We start from the raw sequence: 20175 nt of genomic DNA on the forward strand, positions 1-20175 counted from the left end.
CGTAGGAGAGCTCTCCATGTCAGCATCGAGCTCTTGGACGACTCGGTCGAAACTTGGAAAGTTTCACAATTCGCTCCTCTTCATCCTGATTCCTCTATTTGCTGAAGAAAGTCGGCAGTTCTTGTTGACCGATAGTCTAACGGGGCTTTCCTTTCTAATCAAACAAGTGATGTCGACCTTGGTGGCTCGGTGCATTTTCCTTCTCGTCCGAAACGAAGAACGACCAATCGAAGTCAAGCGATCATTCCACTGACGATTGTATGAGAATTCAGAATTTCTGACAGGGACGTTCCAGATTAGCAATAGCCCTGGTTTATTCGAGACAGAAGTGTGAGAACTGTTGCCAGCCACGGGAGGCGGTGTCTCGGAGAGCTCAAGTCACGGAAATATTTCCTGATAATTAATTCAAAAGTCTCGAGAATACTCAGAGCATCTGAGAACTCGTATAAGTACTCGCATGGATGGATGGATATTCCCGGATGATGTATCGACGGAAAGAGTTGTCTACTTCTCGGGTGAGCTTTATCCCGTCCCATCGAACCTGCTTGAAATCGCGGGAAGGGGGACGAGCCGTATCAGAAAACACATTGCCGGAATATTTGACAATTCTGATGAAACGCATTCGAACGTAGGACATCTGTCGACGGAGGAAAATCCGGACGACTTGCGATAGCCAACAGAATAATCTAAAAAAAAACGACGTGCGCTCGTTGGTTCGTGCGTTGGTCGCTTTGAGCGGAATCGCTCAGAACGGAACACAAAACCCACAGGAAAGCGGATTAGCTGCGATTTTTCTGGTCCAGTCCGAAGCGAATCTTTGCCCTGTTTCCTAGTACCTTGCCAACGGCGCCGTTAAAAAGGAGGGGAATACGCTTACGTTTATCTTCTGTCATTGATTGTTGTCTTTCGAAACTGGTGGCCTGTGAGACGAGCGATTTGAGCTGAAAATCAACGCGGAACGACAGCATAGCTCGTTGATGGCGTTTAGACGGAGCGACCATTTTGACGGATCGTCGACACCAGAGTCAAGATCAGCTCTTGCTCATGACGCAATCGAGCCGAGATCGTGGATGGTCCGACGCGATTCGCGGGCTTCGGCTCGCGAAGCGTCATGGATGCCAAGCGATAGCCTCCCCGTTCTCTCGCCCCCCCCCACCGAATCTATGCTCTGTATGAATCGAATTTAAAATCGGAAAAGATTGTGAGAAATACCGCCGCGAGCTTGTCGTGGGTCTCTTCCGCCCAGATAGCCCCTGAGGTGGTTCAACGATCGAGGGAGCTCGGTCTCTTCCGCGGAACGCGAGCAGGTCGACGGTGGGCGGTAATGAACGTCGCCCTAAAAAAAACGTTCCGGTCTCTCAGCACGAACTCTGAACGCTGGGAAACGGGAGTCCAACAGGGCGATGACAGCACGTGACCCACTCGATGAACGTGCCGCTCACGGAGACCGAAACACGTGCTCAGCTACCTCTATGCGAGTCTTGCATATTTGCATCCTGACTCCGGTACTAGCTCCCATGGCTACCCCTTTCGGACGGACTGTTGGTCTTCTGGTTCCGCAAGGATAAACTTCGGGTAATGGAGCCCTCTCTGCTGAATGAGAACAAAGTCGAACGACTCCTAGCATATAGCTCGTTCGGGGCTAGAGCCGGATCCTCCTCGATTCGGAATGCTGCTCCTCGACTCCTACTTTGTAGCAGGAGCAACCTGTTGCGCAGGGAACCAACTTAAATTAGGGTAAAGACTTATCTTCGTCCGTCCCCCTGCGCTAAAGTCGCTCAAATAGAATCTCGTTGGGCTCGCCTCCGATCGTAGAACCCAGAGGCTGGAAAGAAGAGCTGGGGAAGATGCCCGTTGAGGGCGTCGCTATTCGCTATGCGCCGGTCCGAACGAGCTTCTCCGGAAGTTTATCAAGTTCGACTTTTCTGACACAGTGTGAGAGTTCTGAATTCATAGCGTTGAGAATACGGATACGGCCTAAAATACGGATCCGTGTTGACAAGAGGCGTTTTTTCACATTTGCAGGCGATTTCTCAAGCGGAAGAGGAGTTCTCACCGTCAGTCAGCGCTGTCTGCGATAAAGGCTACATCACGATCTCGGTGCAGACGGATAAACCGTTCCAGGGAGTTATACACACGAGGGACATCAATGATCGTGGAGTAACCAAAGAACTCCGCCGGGAGCCGTGCGTAGCCTACGGGCAAGGTGGAACGAACACTTCGCTGCGGCTCAGTCTTTTCTCCAGGAACGACGATCCGCTCTACTGTGGAGTCCGCAAAAGGGTATGTTGTCCTCTATTCCCCGGAGGCGCTTCCATTCTTTTTTTGTAGCTAGAGAACTTCAAGCAACGGGAAGAAAACAAGCTTCAAATTGCTATAATCGAGCGCAGACATCGCTCGGAGACCTCTGGATCCCCCAAAAATATATGGAAAAACATAATTCCAACTGAGTTCGGGTTCGGATAATCTGCCCGCAGCACATTGGAGCAAGAGTTGCGCTCCTTCCGCGAAAATCCCGGATTTCGACCGAAACCTCTGTTTAAATGCGTTTTGTCGTTCCGTTACAGACCCTTATTAGGAAACATGATCTTTCCTTTCCGTGAGGGTGATGAATATCTCTGGGGATCCCTCCTCAGAAACCTCTCGCCTCAGTTCCAACCTCATGTTTGAGTTCGGAACTTATGATGCCTTAATGCTGCGGCGGGAATCCATGCGAATCTCAATCCCGTTCTCTGTCGTGCCTCCTCTTCAGACCGAGAGGCGACGGAAAAATTTCCTCGCGTCGCCTCAATTTTTCTCAGGCATGAGATTGAGGTTTGCGCCGGCGCCGCTCGCATGCGAGTCGATCTGCCTCGAAGATCGCTACTCACAATTCCATACGAACAAGTAATGATTGTTTCAGTGGAGTAGGTGGTTCGGAAACATCTCGGTGCCCCGAGAATGGGACCTTAACACGCAATCTTTGAAGGTCTATCGGCTCGGAGCTGTGCCTGTCGCGGACGCTACCAACCGTGAAACCATTCGCTACGAAGCAATGACTTCACGGTGGAACTTCGACTCTGGATTCATTGGCACCCGAGCTTGTGGACCGCAAGAACATCTTCGATCCCTCTGCTTGCCGGATGATGAGCTGCGCGTCCTCAGATTCATCGGCGCGAGTTTTACCCGGGGAATGATGAAGATCCAGTTTCCCGGTGGAAGAGGACCGCTGCGCTGGAAATGATCGAGAAAAATAGTGCAGAGGACGGTAGCGGAGCCATCGATCGAAAAAATCGGTCTCTTGAAAAGCACCCCAGGTGGAAGCGACTGTGTCCGATTCTGGGAGTATGCTAATCGGCGGTTTCGTTGCAAATGAGATGCCAAGGTCGCCGACTCATCCCTGTTTCTAGTCGCCTTCCGATTCATTCATCCGCCGTGTCTCGGCACCTTCGATCGATGAATTTTCTGTGCGGGGACTTGGACCTGTTTTTCGAGTTTTCAATTAGCGGCTCATTGGGTCATTACGGTTTTCGGAATATTCGGAATCATTGTTCAAGATCATTTACCAGCAGTGAATAACCGCCTGCGCTCCCCAAGACGCGCAATACGTCCAGAGAATTCGCAGCGTAAACTATGGCCTCGCCTCAGAAAGGAATCAGCTGAGCTCCTGCTCACAGTCCACATCAGTAGTCCGAACACCTGCTGCCTAAAAGCGAGCCGCGGGAGAAGGATTTTCAGGACGCGCAAAGTAAAACGAGAAGGTCCGCTCGACGGCGTGGGTTCACGAGTGGGAAATAGAGGTCGTACGAAGGTCTCCAGGATGCGGAGGCGAAAAATTTAGCGATTCCCCCATTTAACGTGCGAGTACTCGCGGAACGAATGGGTCTTGATCTTCGAGGGGGGGGGGGGCGCTCCGCTGCTGATGCAGCCCGGAAAGGAAGATGGGTGCGGGGGAAAAGGGTCGTTGCAGGAGTGCTACAGGAAGCCCCGACGGGGCAATACATGGCGGGGGTGTTCGGAGAGACAGGCCTCACACGGAAGAGCGCGGCTTCCATTCCACGCCACTAGTTCGCCACTCCCTCTCATGGTCGCGCTACGCCAACACGGAGCCAACAATCTTCCGAGTCCTGTCTGACTGAGGGATCCCTAACGATAGCCCGGCCTATGGTTTTCCCCTCTTAAGGGGTCTCGAATGCACCGCCGGCTCGAGAACTGTCCTCCACTGAGTGGGCCTTGAAGTTCCTCTTGACCGTCTGGCGAACGAGGAGTCGGCACACAAACATCCAGCGGACCGATGACTCGGCCGCTCGTTCGCTCTTTGCGCGAGCCACGGAGCATCCGAGCGACGGACGAATGGACCGAGTAAGCGAGCAACGAGTGACTCGGCGTCCACCAATCATCGCATCAGTTCAATGAAGCGATGAATGCTCACGATTGACCCCCTCGGACGCGGGCGACTTTAATCGATATCTTATTCAAGCAGGCGTCCAACAAACCCTGTAAAATAATTGCTACGGAATCAGACAACACGAGAGCCACGGCAGGAGCGACTCGAGTTACGCGCCGGTGCCGCGCCATGCCGTGCGCATTTGTTCGGCTCGAACCGCAACGTCTCGTTCTTTGGGTCTTCCAGCGGCGCGGCAGTTCTTGCGAGCCGGAATCCACTCGACGATGTCTCCTACAGTGAAATTTGAATATCTCTGGATGAGTTCTCACCAAACTTCGTGTCGAGGAAGCATGTGGGTATTTTTAGAAGATGTTCATCTATTTGAACTTGTCCCACGTGGCCGCGGCGGCAGCTGCCCGCTTGGGAGTCGTTTCGCCGGAGAGCTGCGACCGAAATCGTGAGCGATAACTGAAGACTCACAGCGATGATTAATGATCCTCGGAGCCAGCCCGAGAGTCATAGGTACCTCAATTTCGGAAACATGGAGTGTTCTGGAGATGGGGAATCGTCATTATCCCCGGAACTTCACATCCCAGGAAAATTGACTGCGATCTGCGAGACCAAGAGACATTGGAACAGCTACTGGGTCGGGTCTTCCGCCGTTTTTTCTCGAATCCGAATCAGGCTTGTCTGTCAAATCGAATCAAAATCAGATCTCTATCCGTCGGATCTGTTGTCCAGATCAGGCGGCTCTCTTCGTGAGATGATGCATGGAGCCACTTCGATGCGGAAACGGAGAGCCTTCTCCTCAGCTGGCGATCTTGTTGCGTTTCTAGTGCTCGATCACAATCGTTTCTGGGTTTCGCCACCACAGGATATATCTCCAGTTGCTCGCGGTGACATCATCGGTAGAACGCTAACGGTATAACGGGAAACGGTCCGCCCGGCGCGTATTTAGCCGACATAACGCAGCAGCTACGAGAAGCAGCGAGCACAGCTGCACATTGAGGGAGGCGGATTGTAGACAATTTATCAGCGGCCAGTTTCATTCGACCTTGGTAGAAAGAGTCCGCTAAGTTGTTTCTGAAGCAGCGTGTTCTACGATCTGGCGATCGAGCTCGATTTCTGTATCAGCGGATCGGATATAAACATAACGATTCTGCTGGTTGTCCAGGGAGAGAAAAATAATACCCTTTAAATATAATTAATAAAAAGACATCGAACGAGCCCGAGCGATAATGGTGCGTCTGCCGTAGGCATCGCGGGTCGTCTGGGATGCAACGACAGAGGGTTCAGGAGCCGACCCAGAGATATGAGCCTGCGGAGTAGGAGGAAGCGAAAAACGGGAGCGGACCAGATCCCGTCCGAGCCAGGTAGATAGCGAGCCGACGATTCAGCGAGAGGGGATTTGCGGGTCGAGCAAAGCTGAAGTGAAGCGACTCGGCTTGAAACTCACTCAGAGCGCTCCGAAGCTTGCGAGCGGAGCATACTTTCAGGATGGAAAACTCTAGCGTCCCGGATCCTGGAAGGATGTTTGAACCAATCCCTTGGCCGCCCCTCTGCTTCGCTGTGCCGAGTACATTTCTCGGGGTCCTTTAATAATCTCGCGCGTCGTCTTCGGTCGTTCGTCGCTGTCGTCTCCAGTCCAGGCGAAAATCTCTCGCAGCTTGTAGGACGGGAAAGATCTTCCGGAAATCCTTCGGCTGCCGTCGGTGGAGGGAACTGGAAAATAAGCAGGACCAGGAACAGAGCTCAAAAGAGTCGGGGATCTCGCCGATCGGGTTTGATCGCAAAAGGAAAAAACACGTGTTTCAGCTGGCCTTGTCGCCGCAGCTTCTGCTACTCCTCAGGAAGAATGAGCGAAGAACCAGACCGAAGAGGGAAACGTCCTCGGATAAAGAACTCTCCACCGGTGCTAATGGCTGAGCGAAGGAGGTCTCCTGTCTCCGCAGTGTTTTGCAAAGTTTCCGGCGCGGTAGCGAGTATCGAACCCTCGAACGACGAGTCACCGACCCGAGAGAACGAAACGAGTGATTATATGCCGGTGTTTGCCAGTTTCCGTCGTCAACGACGACGTCTCGTAATAACAACGGTAAAGGCGGCTGCGGTAATGACGGCACGTCTGCCAAGAATGCTGGAAAACGCCGCGAGAGCAAAGAGAGGGAGGAGACGGACGGACGGGGAACGCTGCTAAGAATTCAATCATCCGCAACGTTATACGCAAGCATATGCGGCGGAAGAGCTCCCTCGATACAAAAGCTCCGCGCACCGATTCGTAACTCATCCATGCTTCCCTCTCGTTGTAGCCCGTTTATTTTCCGGGTATTCCGGGTCGAGTTCTCGTTGTGTTCATTAATTTCTAGCTCACGCTCGCGCGGTCTGGATGCGTGGTCGTGGGTCTGGATGCCCGCTCGTCCGCACCGGGTCAGAAGTTGTTCCTCCACGACGAACCGAAGATTCAGAAGAACCGAAGCGAGATGTAGAGAGAAATTCCGAAAATTGTTTGTTCGCGCATTCGGTCGCTGTGGCAATCAAGATTTTCGTAAATAGCGACAGTGTTCGTCGTGGGTATGCGCGGAGCACGCGCGCATGTGCTCGTTCCGCGTGCAAGAGCGAACCCAAGAATTTCAGCCATACAAAAGCTACATTAGCGACGCGTTCGTGGTTCAGCGGACGCGGTGGCTGTAGTCGCGGATCTAGGTTCACCAATTTTCAAAAAAATCGTGAGTGAGTCCGGACCTGGACAAATGGAGCGTAGTCGAAAGAAGACAATTCGAGTTTTTTTTTTGGAGCAGCGCGCAGCTCGGTGCCCGCGAAGCTGATCAAGACTTTCGAATCCCCTTAGGGTCGGAAAATAATGGAAGAGAACCGAGAATTCGAGAGGAAAATTTCGGCTGTCAGTCTTTTACGTTAGTCCGGCAGAAAATTGAACGCATCTCCGCCATGTTACCGAATTCATCTGCAGGTCATGGTTCGTCCTTGCCCTTACAGAAATAGGAACAGAAAAAACGTTCAAGTTTGCCCTTTGCCTGACGGCTCGCTTGACCGGCTAAAAAGAAGCTGGGAGGCTTCACCCCTTGGCACCTTCATCCTTCGGACTGAGCTGAATTTCTTCTCTCCTGAGGAAAAAACGCTCAGCGAAGAAGTCAACTCCCTCGGAGCGTTTTTTCGGACACACCTGAAAATTCCCGATAGTCGATGTCTTAGTCGCAATTTTTCCTCCCGGTGAAACAGAGCGATCAATCCGGAAGATCGGAGCACGTTTCGTGAATTTTCGTTAATCGGCTGTCCGTCCACGGCGGAATCTCGGAAGCCGGCTCCATAAGGGCGCACAGTGCTTCGCGATAGCATGAGGGCGTCTGCTCCGCGAGGTGCTCGAACTTCAGCAAGAATTCAGTGAATTCCGCCGGAGGCATCCATGTAACTGGTTGTTCGTTCGCCTGTGTGTATCACAGAAGCGAGCGATTCTCCTTTTCCGAAACGAACCGTCTGTCCTGATGACCTTTGGCGATTTTGCGAGCTGCTGAAATTCCAGAAATGCAGGATACAGACCGACAAACGTTGTTCGGCTACGAACGAGAACGCAAGTCGCAGATCGCACCCAATGAACAAGTTGCCGCGCGGGCAAGGGACGCCAACGAGCGGATGGAGGAACACGAGCTCGTCGCTGGAATCGCGGTGCTCGGATCCCAGCTGGAACCATAAATCACGCGCAAACGCAGGGTCTCGCTGCCGATCTAATCCCGCGATGGATTGTTCCGACCGTCTCGAACGATCCCGCTCGAATAAGATTTCCAGAGAATACAATTCGCATATCCCTCGCGCCTTCTGCATTGGATTGCCATCAATGAGTTCAATGAGGATGGAATTCGTGAACTTATGCCACATGGATGAAGTTTCGATCGAGCCATTCGGTTCGACTAAAGCATGTGCCGGACAAAGCAGGAGACTGTGAAAGTGAAATGCGCTTTCGGTTGATGTGGCAGCCGAATGTAAATTGTAGTTCATAAACATCTTCTGGCTTTTGGCCACCTTCAATGGCTCCCACCTTGTTCTGCTCGAATATGGTCTGGTCTCACTCGGCGGCAACAGCGGAGCAGCTCGCACCCTGGCCGCCCGTGGGTAGTTTGCCGGGAAGGACAACCAGCCGACAAGTCAGAAAGCCTCTTCGGCGGTCGGCCACACAGCTGAAAAACGGATCGACCATTCCACCAGAATTATTAGTACCAATGGGACGCGAAGCTCCCCGCGTCAGCGAGAAGGAGCTCGCTGAAGTTCTTCATCATCCTGTGAAGAGAATCAGGAGAAAGTCTCACCCTTGTACCGCGTATCGGAACCAGATCGTCGTTCATTTACCCGCTAACGACCGCGATGGCATCCCGTGAAACGAAAGCGACTATTTCCGTGTTGGTCTGATGCTTACGCTCATGAGCGGTCTCTGATGACGTTCTCTCGCCATTATGCCTTTCCCTCGACTTCCGCCCCCGAAAAGAGTTCTAGGACGTCCCTCATCGTGGAATGCCGAGACGAAGAAGAACTTCAGTCGGTCTGAAATCCAGAGCGTAAAATGGATTAAGAGAGCTGAAGAAGCTTTCTTTTCGTGAAGTGTCGTCCGCGGTCTGGGATTGATGACTCTTTCCTTTGTCCCGATACCAATCCCATGGAAGGAGTCTTCCACTGCACGAGCTTCCCCGAAACGGAGAATTTCAACCCCGATAGTTCGGAGGATACTCCATCCGAGAATTCTAAGCTCCGATCAACTTTCTGTCTAGTCGCCCTGAATGTTATCCTGCCTCCCCGAACCCCGGAACGGGGGACGAGAAAGCCGAAAGAGCAGAACACGGCTCCAAGGGAGGCCGTTCTTCGAGCTTTCAGCTCTGCCGCTTTTCTATGGGTCAATGGTCTTCGATGGGAAAACGCCACTCCACCACAGGGGTGGAGATTTACAATGGCAGGCACCGTGCGACGCTACCAGCCGCATGCTAGCCATGTGGAAGTCAAACGGCAAACGATGCACAATCGACTCGTAGCATTGTCGTGTTATATAATAAACGTTTCGTCTTATTCCCCTCCGTCCCAATCGAGCAAGTTTTCCGTGGAATAGATTCTTTTTCTGGAGATGCCGGCCGATGGACAGACGAATGAATGGTCCGGTCGGCGAAGGCGAGCGAATGCTTGCTCGAAATACCAGCCTTCTGAGCGAATCGGAAAGCCTTCGCTGCGATCGTGTAAATACCTTGAAACGAGTTGGATTGCAATTGAATTCCGATAGCGGAGGCGTTGGGCTTCGTTGGTACCTACAGGCGCCGCGCCGTCATTTTTCTCTCGAAAAATTGTTCCAGCAGCGTTTCTTCCATCTAGGGACCGAGTCTATTCTCTTAGGAAATCATCGGAGTTATTCTGTCGCATCAGGCTAACCTTTACGGAATTTCATCGGGAGCTTTGGAATTTTACTCGATAATAATTCCTAGATCAAATTGGAACTATTTCCGCTGAGAGAGAAACCCTACCGGGGGTATCGCTAGAGTCCTGAGGAATGACTCGGCCGCATGTGCCGCTTGCTCTGGAGTGGAGGCTTCGAATTATTCGAACAATGATTTCGGAATCCACACTTGAAACTTGGAATCTTGAACAATGGTGTCGGTCCGAAACCAGACGGTCCGTCGACTCCGCAGAAGTCAGCCGACGTATCTTCGTTATGTCGCTTGTGTTATACTTTCATCTGCATACAATCGTTCGGACTCCGGGGACTTATGACGTTCGACTATTGTAGTCAAACTGTTGACTTCAATGTCTCCACCAGATGTAAAAAAGGTGCTTTATGACCGAGGACTCCGACAACGCCCGACTCCGCTCCATTTTTCCCATATTATATTTTCTTTCTGCAAGCTGCGACGCCAGACACGCTGTTGTTGGATTTCACGAAACGTTGCTGCCGCTTTTTCCTAGCTCTGCTTTTACTCTCTCGAGGTGGAAATTCCAGTCGTCCATCATGTGGGTCTTCTCAGGATTCCAGTGTTTCTTGCTTGGTATGTGATCATTCTCCGAAAAATTCGGAATCTGCGTGATCGAAACTCGAGAACCTTGTTGAACTACCTGCCTCGGCTGACCGAGACGGACCAAGCTGGGGAGGAACCTGAAAGTTACCGTCGGTCGGGAAAAGCGAGACACCATTATCTGAATACTTCGGGTTCCTGGCCGCGAGTTTCGGCCTCAGCGGACTTATTCAACGATGGTTCTCCGCTGATGAAGAGGTGGAGGGTGACTCAGCCATCGAAACACTTCATTGGGGAGCGATCGACAGCGATTGATGTCTTCCTTTCATCCTATGAGGGCGCCATTATCGATAAGTTCCCGTGGAAGGATCGAATCATCGATGTTCAAATAGTCAGACAGAGACATCAGGGTGCGATAAATGCGCTCTTCGGAGACGTCATATCACGGGTCGGAGTAGGAACGCCCAGAATCTAATCGAGAAGCTCTCGGCAAGTTTCAAGGTCAGGGGGAAGCATTGATTCCCGGGAGCTGTACGTGTCGACTCTTCCTGTTCTAGGCGGTTTTTGTACTCGGCAATCGCACTCGCGAACTCTGCTATGGGTTGAAGAAGTCTTTCCCTCCGAGAGATTACAGCATAACTTCCAAAGCATACCGACAGAGAAATCATCCTTCGAATATTTGCAGGAATTTTCTGAGGAACGCTACGTCGCAGTCTACGTCCGAGTACACAAATCACTCGAGCTGCAAGAGGACAAATCCTACATCATCTCGTGCGGCAAAGGAAACTTCCGCAACGCAAGGTTAGTTGTTCTTTCTCAATTTCATCAGTTTTGATTGGAGTGCAGTCGCGGAAAGATGCGGCTCCGACTGAGCGAGCGACGCATTCCCATGAGAGGTACTCTGCATAACGACATGGGAAATTTCTCTCCAAAACGAGCAGCCACTCCGGACGGAAGAACGCGTTCTGTGACTTCCGAACGGCATTGGACGAGCTCACGCTCAGGAGAGTTATGAATTGCTGACTCGGGTTGCATTCTGGTATTCAGCTTTCGCTTGAACAATGTATCTCAGGGCTTTTACGACAATGTCAAGCGATGTCGACTGCGGGGGACGTTTTTCTGGAAATAATTGACAGGATTTTGATGCAGTCACTCCTGATCGGCCTCGAAGCGAGTACGCAGTCTCCAGCGTAGGTTGCTCCGGAGCCTCTCCCTAGCCTTCCTCTGGGACCCTTTCCCACCTCCGAGGAAAAAGGGAAGGCGGGTACCCCTTGTGTTTCACAAAACTTGTCAGGCGTGTGAGAAAAAGTTGCATTCGAACTTTCCGGGTCGCTCTGAAAGATTCCTTCCGCTTGTGCGCGGCTGAATTTGCATGGTGTAAGTTCTGTTAGGAGAAATGTGTGGAAAAAAGATATCCAGAGAGGGAGAGAACGGCGACATGGATGGGAAAAGCGGACAAACCGAAAAGGCAATTGCGTCGAGTTCCGCGGAACTCCGTAGGGACGCAGCTTAAGCTGCGACGAGTAATTCGAGGTCGTGTCCTTCAACCCATGAAATTTCCGAGGATCTTCTTCCTCGCCAAATCAGAAACGGTCATCGAATGCGACGCTCAGTCGAATCACAACGTCGGATCGGCTGCGCGCAATTCACGAGGTCATTGTTTTCTCGACTTGAACCAATACAACGGCAGATGTCAATGGCTTCAGAGTCGATCGCACTAAATCTCTGCTTTTTCTCTTCTTCGCGATCGTGCGGGAGCTCAATTGACTGAGATACGGACCATGTAACGAAATCGGAGAAGATGGAACATGTATCAGATTCGGAGAAGGTAGAACATAAAGTCGAATCGAAGGAGGTGGAACATTAAGCAGGATTGGAGGAGGTCCTCGTCGACCCAGGCGAAAGAACCGGCTCATCGGCATGGGGATATTAAGCCGATCGGAACTTGAATTTCCTTCCTCAATCCATGTTTTTGTTCCGCCGTCGACATCTGAACGAGACGCTCAGTGACTCGGTGGGAATCTCTCAGAGCTCTCGAGATCAGTTTGAATAAACATTTCGAAAACAGAGGACGGCTGAACTTCTGAGCGGGTTAGCGTAGACCGTGGAGATAAGAAAAACTTTGTGGAGTCCTTTCGCGAGCGAAAATTCAATGGAAGGGTAAGGATTAAGACCGGGCGGCGTAATTGCCCATCTGAAGTTGACGCCGAATCTCCGCTCTGTGGGTAAAATGAAAACATTCTCGAACCGAAATATGAGCAGTAGGAAAGACGTTCCCTCACGGAACCGACGGATCGTTCCCGGAGATTTCAAACCCCTCGGCCAATCCATTTTTGTGCTCTAATCGAAACACAATTCACCCCCTACTAGCCATTGGAGAATAACTCGTATGTGTGTGCAAAGAATTGTGGTCAGGGAAGCACTATCACCGAATGCATGTCATCGGAACCGATACTTCTCTGCAAAAGGTCATTGCTTCGGTTCGCTGCGCTAATGGTAATATATCTCCTCCTTGTTAGAATTAATAGTCCTGAGTGACGGCGGCGGTGCAGGCGGCATCGGTTACGCCGGTGGCTGCTAACTACCGTTAGTCCCTCTTTACATTGATGGCGAGGCCGGACTGAAGAGGAGCAGCAGCAGCACCGAGAAAAACACGATTCGGGTCGACGGTATATTTTGTGCATGCATTTGAATCCAAGACACCGACGTCACCCCGTGGAGCCGCATCGTGATGTGTTCATTGCCAGAATCAGCGTTGGCCGAGTCTTCTTCTGACTGAGACTTTTCCTCTTTTGTGTCCGTCGGAATTCCTCCGCAAGCTTGGGGCGACCTGAAAAACGGAGCATTCAAGGGGGAAATCGTCTCGCCGTGTCTTTAATGTTGATGGTGTTTCATTACTCGTTCGTTGAAGCTCAACGTAAAGCACAGTTTCACCTACGCGGTACTCTCGCCGCTCGCATATACATAAAACTCGATTCATACTAATCAAGACTTGAGTCACACGCTCCGCTTTCGTCGTTCGATCGCGGCCCCGATCCGCCTGACGACATATCCCCGTCCGAGATTTCATGACAGATTCTCTCCGACTGGTATTATTGCGGTAAGCCTAGCGCCTCAGCGACGATGATAATCGCCTTCGTACGCGCGCTCATTGACAGTGTGAATCATTCAGTCATTATCCTGGGCTTGGACTCCCGAATTCGTATGTCTGGATCGAGACCTCAGACCCGGTCTCGTCAGAGAGCGTCGCTCTGTTCGCCTTCCCTTCTTTAGATGTGCTCACAAACGCTCGTATACCGCGCCCTCGGAATATTCCATGTTACCGCGATGATATTCCATTAGTCCTGAATTCTACTGCGATAAAGTGAAGTACAGACACGTCCGCTTTCCATTATTGATGCTTTGGGGTCCCGTTTTCCTTCGCTGAGATACTCTCGCAGTACCGGATATCATTAGCGCGGAGTTCGCAGTCGACTGGGGCTGATTCCGAGCACGGATGATGCCGAACCGTGTGAATGATGCCGTATGGTACTCAGTGGATTCGCTAAACAAGGAACTTGGGGTGGCAGAGTGAGGAAGGGAGTCAGCGGGGAACTATCCTCCAAAAACGTGATGAGAAGAAACCCCCGAAACCCTCCCATGGAGAGCTGAGCGTTGAGATCTATCAGAATTCGGGATTAGTCACTCCCGTGGAATACTCCAACAGCCGATGCCGATGGCTTCACAAACTGTTTCACTCCGTCCAGAGCATCGTCGTGTCGACAGCGATCACGTCCGCTCAGGGACACTCGATAGATACAACATAATGACTGCGGGATTCGAGTTCATTAATCAAAGTCCTGCATCCATTAAATGGGTGATCAATTTTCCAGGAACGAGCTCAATCGAGTCAGCCTCAGCTTCATGGAAGACGACAAGAAGGTTCCTGAACTAATCGTTGGCAGAAGATACAAAATTCGAGCTACAGTGTCCGGTCCTGGCAGTGAGTACACAGATTCGAAGGAATAATTGAATCTTTCGGAAACTCGAGGCTCGTCCCATTCTACGCTCCTTTTTGTGGAGGAATCAACTCTATCTCCGTCGATTCCAGGCGTGCGAGGGATCCGGGTCAAATCTTGCTTCGCCTTCTCCGCGAACCACTCCGATGTCGAACTGATCGACCGTCGAGGTTGTCCTACCGGGAACTTCATGGAGGCTTTCAAGTTTGTCGAGGATAAGGACTACGCCGAAGCCGATTTGGACGCTCGTTTCAAGTTCCCCGACTCTAACAAGATCCACGTTCAGTGCGATGTGTCCATCTGTCCGGGCGAGAACGAATGTCCTGAGGTAAGGGATCACTTTTCTCCGGGAGGCGTGAGCGAAGGAGAACAATTCGAGGAACAATTCCCGGTGTCCGATGTAATTCGGCATTGTGAGAACATCGCCAATAACGATTATCACAACATCCGGGTTTCGGCTCCTGGCGGGGAGAAACATCACTCCTTTCAAGGTGGGCTAGGCTAGAGGTCATGAACCGAGTCATGGTGGAGGGGGTCCCATCTGGTCCCGTCAAGACTTTTAGAGTTTTGAAGATTTCTAGACATGCTCCTCAAGAGAGATTCATCGTTTGCGCGAAAATACTCCGGAATTCGGGCTCGCGAGCCTCCGGAGGAAGCCGAACTACTCCGTTGTTGACGAAGAAGGAACATCGGCGTATCCGCGGTGCCACGAGTCGGACCGGCTAGAGACCGGGCGAATCGTTAGGAAGTAGAGTGATTGTTGTTTGTCCTGAACGCGATGACTGGAGGCAAGAGATGCGGACTAGCGGAGGAATGGACGAAACTGAGTGCGCCTTCGTGGAAAAACTCTTTGATTAATGTTCAACTCGCCTCATTGCTGTACAACTTAATTGCGCCTCAAGACTCGCGCTTGAAAATTCCGGAACAGAAGTTTGAGCCAGAAAACCGCGGACATGTCCGCGACACGGGCGAGAGAACGACCGCATCATAGGAATTCAAGTGCGTCTCTTGTCATTGTCCGCCCGAGGGGCTCAGATATCCGAACCCGCTCGACCCCGACTCCTCGTCCGAATGCTTCTGCGCCGAAGGCTCAACGTTATCCCGCCATATAATTCCCTCGCTCCGGAGGATCTCGGACCGATTTCACAGGAAACTCCTCCCCTGGAGCGATCGTATGCTGCAGCGACTACTCACTGACGTCGGATTACGCTCGGCGGCGCAGCGTGACAACATCCTAGCGGATTACTTCTCCAAGGGAAAGTTCAAACTCTTGGGATGGGGAGCGTTCGTACGTTGAGCGCATTTCCACATCTGAGCTACCGAGCACTCGATCATAAAATCTCCACATAGAGGGGGAAACCACGCGTCGTTCCGTCAGCCGGAGAGACAGAGATCGAGAGCAGCTGGAAAACTCAGTTTATGCGACTTCGACGGGAGTGTCGAGAGCTCTCTCGATTTCCTGTCCACTCCTCGTATCGACGTGCAGTCTCCTGGCTCCGGAGGGACGCGGAAGCCGACCGGTTGCTCTTGCCGCGTACGGATGCTACAAGTTCCTCGAGAGGATGAACACAACAAGCTCGAGGACGATAAGCGAATCTCGAGTGACCCCACGCTGGGGCCGGCCCGCCCCGCAGATGAATATTTGACGTCTCGCGCTTGCATGGCGGCAGGGCTTTTCCGCACTGACAGAGCTCACATGCGCTGGTCCGCGGACATGAGTGACTCTCAGAAGCTTGCACTGCATCGTTTATTTTCGTGCCGAAAGAAAACTCCCGGACAGGAGAGGAATACGTGATTCCTTTTCCAATTCAACTCTGCTTCCTCTGGAACGAGTGCACAGTTTGTTTGGGAACATCGAAAGTCTGCCACGCCGCCAGTGAAAGGCCTCAGAATAGATCGAATGAAGTTCACGCGATTTCGCAGAGTAGAGGGCTCGAAAGATGCCTCGCTGCTCCACTCGGAAGAGACCACTGTACAACAATTCAAATTGGGGAGAAGACAAGCTTGCAAGTGGTACTTCGCTTCTGCGTGTCTGTCCAAACTCGATCGGAAAGAACTCCTCCATATTCCCATTGACTCTCTCGAAAGAGATCGAATGAGGGCAAATTCGGGTTAGGAGACCGAATCGAAATATCAGCCGCTGTTCCATCGACTCGCGTCAATCTCCGGAGAGTGATTTCGACTGCGGCTCTCGCGAGCGATTTTGCGCCGGAAAAATTTCTCGTCTCTGACCGTTCCCAAAGTCTCTTCGTATATGCTGTGTCGCATCCCGGATTCTAGCTCGCTAACGCAAATACTGGTCGGCTCAACGCAATCACTTCTTCTCAGATAAGATGGGAATTCGATCCGATGTGTTTTGAGTACGTCAGAATTCGCATCTGCTCGCCTCCCGAGAATTCTTTACCGATATTCATGCCAGAAAATGCAGGTACATGCGGTGCATATCCATCCGTCGATATTGAAGTTTCATGTGTTTCACTTGATTGCAGAACTCCTGTCAACCTCGGGAATCCGTGACCGGGAAGAGCGCGAAGGGCAAAGAAGCTGAAGGTGGAAATTCCCTGAGCGCTTCGAGTTCGGTGTTCGTTGTGGAACCGGGACAGGCTTCAAGTAAGTTAATCGTTACCACAGAAGACTGAACTGGTCGTGTTCGGCCCGACCTTAGGGGCAATCACACACATCGATATCGAATTCCACCGGGAACGATCGCAGCGAATCTTCGAAATAGATGCTTTCCTTGAATCGCCGTCAGAAGACAAGCCTTCCCCTCCACAGAGGAGCTTCAAGAGTGCTCGATAAGAAATCGATGAAAACTCGGGAGGAAAGCGGATATTTACGTCGGAGAATTCGAAGAGAATATACGGTAGAGGAGTACCGGAGGAAATGGCGGCCCATTAGAGCTCGATTCGTCAATTGCCGAGGGACCGAAGATGTCGAATGTGACCGATCATAGACTCTTTCTCTCTTCCTCATCTGGTCGTCTTTGACGGTCGCAAGGAGACTTGAGCCGACGGATGAGTCTCATTACTGGATCGTCTCCGGCTCCGTCGACGTCTCGAACGGCTGATTGTTCTCAGCTCCACAGCTCATACCTATGCACTCACGTATTTGTGATTTGTGACCCGAGCTTTGAGACGAGGGGAGTAGACCTGGGAACCACAGGAATTCATTGATCGCTCTCCCGCAGAGTACAATCGAACCTATCTTCCAAATTTACGCTCGCCCAGCTCATGGGATCTAGCTCTGCTCCGTAGGATCAGGTGATGCCGATCTCTTTCGAGTGATATGTTCCCGAAGAATTTTTTTTTCGTTCGCCGCCATCTCGATCCGGATCCGCTCACACGAAACGATTGTCCGACCACGCTTCCGTGGTTCGTTGGCTTGATGCTATTGTTCCGATTAAGAGAAGGGCATGAATTGTTGTTTTGCAGTTGCCAGTCCGCTGCGCGAATGCACGGAATGGCGTTTCCCCTGGCTAATCGGACTCTGCATATCGCTGGCGATTCTGCTCCTGATTATGCTGATCGTGAACATCTTCCTCTGCTCATCGCTCACCTGCTCTTGCGTAAACCAGGAGGTACGTTGGTCTCCATTTTTTTCTTCTTCTCGACACGTCTTCAACGCCCTCTCTCAAAAATAATATTTTCCCGCAACGGCGGTGAACGACCAGAGTCCACACAACTTCACCGACGGAGCTTCACTTGGATAAACGTACGCAACTACCGAAATGCTCAGCCGGTCGTGTTCTTACAGATCGAGGAGAAAGAACCGTCCGAAATCGAAGACTACGATCCCTACAAAGGGTCCTACTACCCCGCATCGCATTACGGCTCGCATACCACGCTTCATAAGCAGCCCTATAACGGTGGAATGTCCACTCTAGGAGGACGCAGCCATATCTCGAACGCCAGCGATCACTATACCACAGTCCACTCGAGACCTCATTCTCGGTGAGTTTCACACCATTCCGGGCAGAGCCCTCTGAAGACCGTTCAGGAATGATTCTTTATTCATTTTCCCTCGGGAAAGAATGACAGGACGGAGAGGCTCTATATTTCACAGAGTTAGAATGACTCTCCAAGACCGATTCCCATGGCTGGCCCCGGCGATGCCGTTCTGGTTGAACTTTTCGCTCATGAACTCCAAAAAACTTTCAGCTACTCTCAGCGCTCCACGAAAGATCCGCACCGGAGTCACTACGGAATGTCCAACGGGGGCTACCACTAAGAATGTTAACTTCACTGCTCTCGTGTCTCGCTGCCGCACCCCACTCAACCTCCACCTAGTCCAGACGAGCCTGCCAGTCAGCGAATCAGTCAGATGGCCGAAAAGACGGACGGTCGGTCGGTCGAGGAAATGGATGCACCAATGAACTAGCAGGTGGAATGGAGGAGGCCTAGAGAGAGGAGGTTCCTGACAGACGGCAGATAGACACATTCCCCCGGGGGCGAGGAATAGAAAGACGGAAACGGTTTCTAGGCAACGCAATGTTAGAAAATTCCAATATGTGCCGGAATGCTAGAATATCAGCGATTTCATCGCATTGTGGTGAAACTGGGTGTAAATGGTGTACATAGTCCGCACTGCGGTCATCAGGTCGCTCGATTTCCTTCTTTGAATTTCAATTTTTAGGAACGGTCTAGGTGATGACCATGCGAGTTATGGTAGAAGCAATGAGGACGCTCATTCTGTGAAATGATTTCATTTAAAGGAATCCGAAAGACTTGAGAAACTCCGTCGCTCAGTGTCAACTCCGATGACGGTTGTGCCAAAAAAACCTAACTTATTCACTACCTCGATCCACTCCCCCGCTCTGGGAAATCGGAATTCCCGACCATCGATATTCGTGAGTTCATCGACTCATTCTCCATGTTCGAGCGGGAGAAGCGCAAGAGTCGGAGCATGCATCGGAAGACCTCCGAGGGAAACCTGCAACTTTTTCATCTCTCGTCACGGAAGGAGGCATCCACGAAGATACGAGCGGTGTAACGACAAGAGTTCATCGGATACATATATCACCTGCTCGAAAGGAATCATAATTGAATGAAAGAGGAAAAGTGCGATTAACGCGATGTTAACCTAGTCTGTGTCCCTGTGTCATCAGGTGTAGATCGTCTGAGCGGCACGGAGGGACCGTGCTTTAATATGATAATGACTGAAACATGATATCGACGAAGACGACGACCTAGAGAACAATGATAAACGGAAAGCTTAAATTCGATCAGGAAGGCGAGACAGCAGGCTGGCGCATAGAAGCGAAGTCTCGAGTTCGCGAAAATAACTCTCCGGCTTCGCTGAGAAGACGTGAGATTTTAGAAAAGAAAGTCGGGGTCGATATCCACGGGTTTCTGCTCAGTCAGTAATATTTCCTAAAATGCGCGAGCCTGTAATTCGGTCTTCTTGCAATCATTTCGATTCAGTAAGGGAATGATTTTGGAACGTTCGATGATGATTCGCAAATAAATTCCCGGTCCCGACTGCGCTCGTATTTATTCCTTCTCACGATGATGGGTTCGGGAGAATCTCGGAAGTAATGTGACACTTTGCCCTTGAGACGCATCTCGACAGCCTACAGTCGAAACGCTGAATGAGACGGCTCATTTGTGGAGAGAAAAAATGCCATTATCTCCGACGATAATCTCTCCTGCAATTCATACATGTTGTCAGCGTCTCGGCGGCCTCCCTCAATCTTTTCCGTCGGATGGGCCCACCATTGCGGAGACGCCCAGCCGGAATTTGATTCGAAGATGTAACAGATGCCTTTCTCTTGTCAATCGAAAGGCTCATTTCCGCGGACACCGAAAGGGCGTCGGTC

The 20175-nt window shown here is 51.4% G+C and overlaps 1 protein-coding gene across 1 annotated transcript; it reads left to right on the plus strand.

The window, feature by feature from the left end:
* The first annotated feature begins 1847 nt into the window (after positions 1-1847).
* Positions 1848-18896, plus strand: LOC100901865 (uncharacterized). Its single transcript, XM_018638227.1, has 9 exons — positions 1848-1914; positions 2006-2283; positions 11048-11163; positions 14235-14344; positions 14453-14688; positions 16850-16970; positions 17792-17937; positions 18114-18310; positions 18518-18896. The coding sequence occupies exons 1-9, from the start codon at positions 1848-1850 to the stop codon at positions 18585-18587; spliced, it is 1341 nt and encodes a 446-aa protein (XP_018493743.1). The 3' UTR covers positions 18588-18896.
* Positions 18897-20175: the final 1279 nt, after the last annotated feature.

This window comes from Galendromus occidentalis, unplaced genomic scaffold (assembly GCF_000255335.2).
Source record: "Galendromus occidentalis unplaced genomic scaffold, Mocc_1.1 scf7180000076742, whole genome shotgun sequence".
NCBI classification, from domain to species: Eukaryota; Metazoa; Arthropoda; class Arachnida; order Mesostigmata; family Phytoseiidae; genus Galendromus; species Galendromus occidentalis.

Excerpts from the sequence above, each read along its gene's own strand:
- LOC100901865 (XM_018638227.1), top strand. The coding sequence starts at position 1,848 with ATGCCCGTTGAGGGCGTCGCTATTCGCTATGCGCCGGTCCGAACGAGC. Across the intron at positions 1,915-2,005 it reads CTTCTCCGGAAGTTTATCAA|GCGTTTTTTCACATTTGCAG; the intron begins GTTCGACTTTTC and ends TGTTGACAAGAG. Across the intron at positions 2,284-11,047 it reads ACTGTGGAGTCCGCAAAAGG|GAATTTTCTGAGGAACGCTA; the intron begins GTATGTTGTCCT and ends GAATATTTGCAG.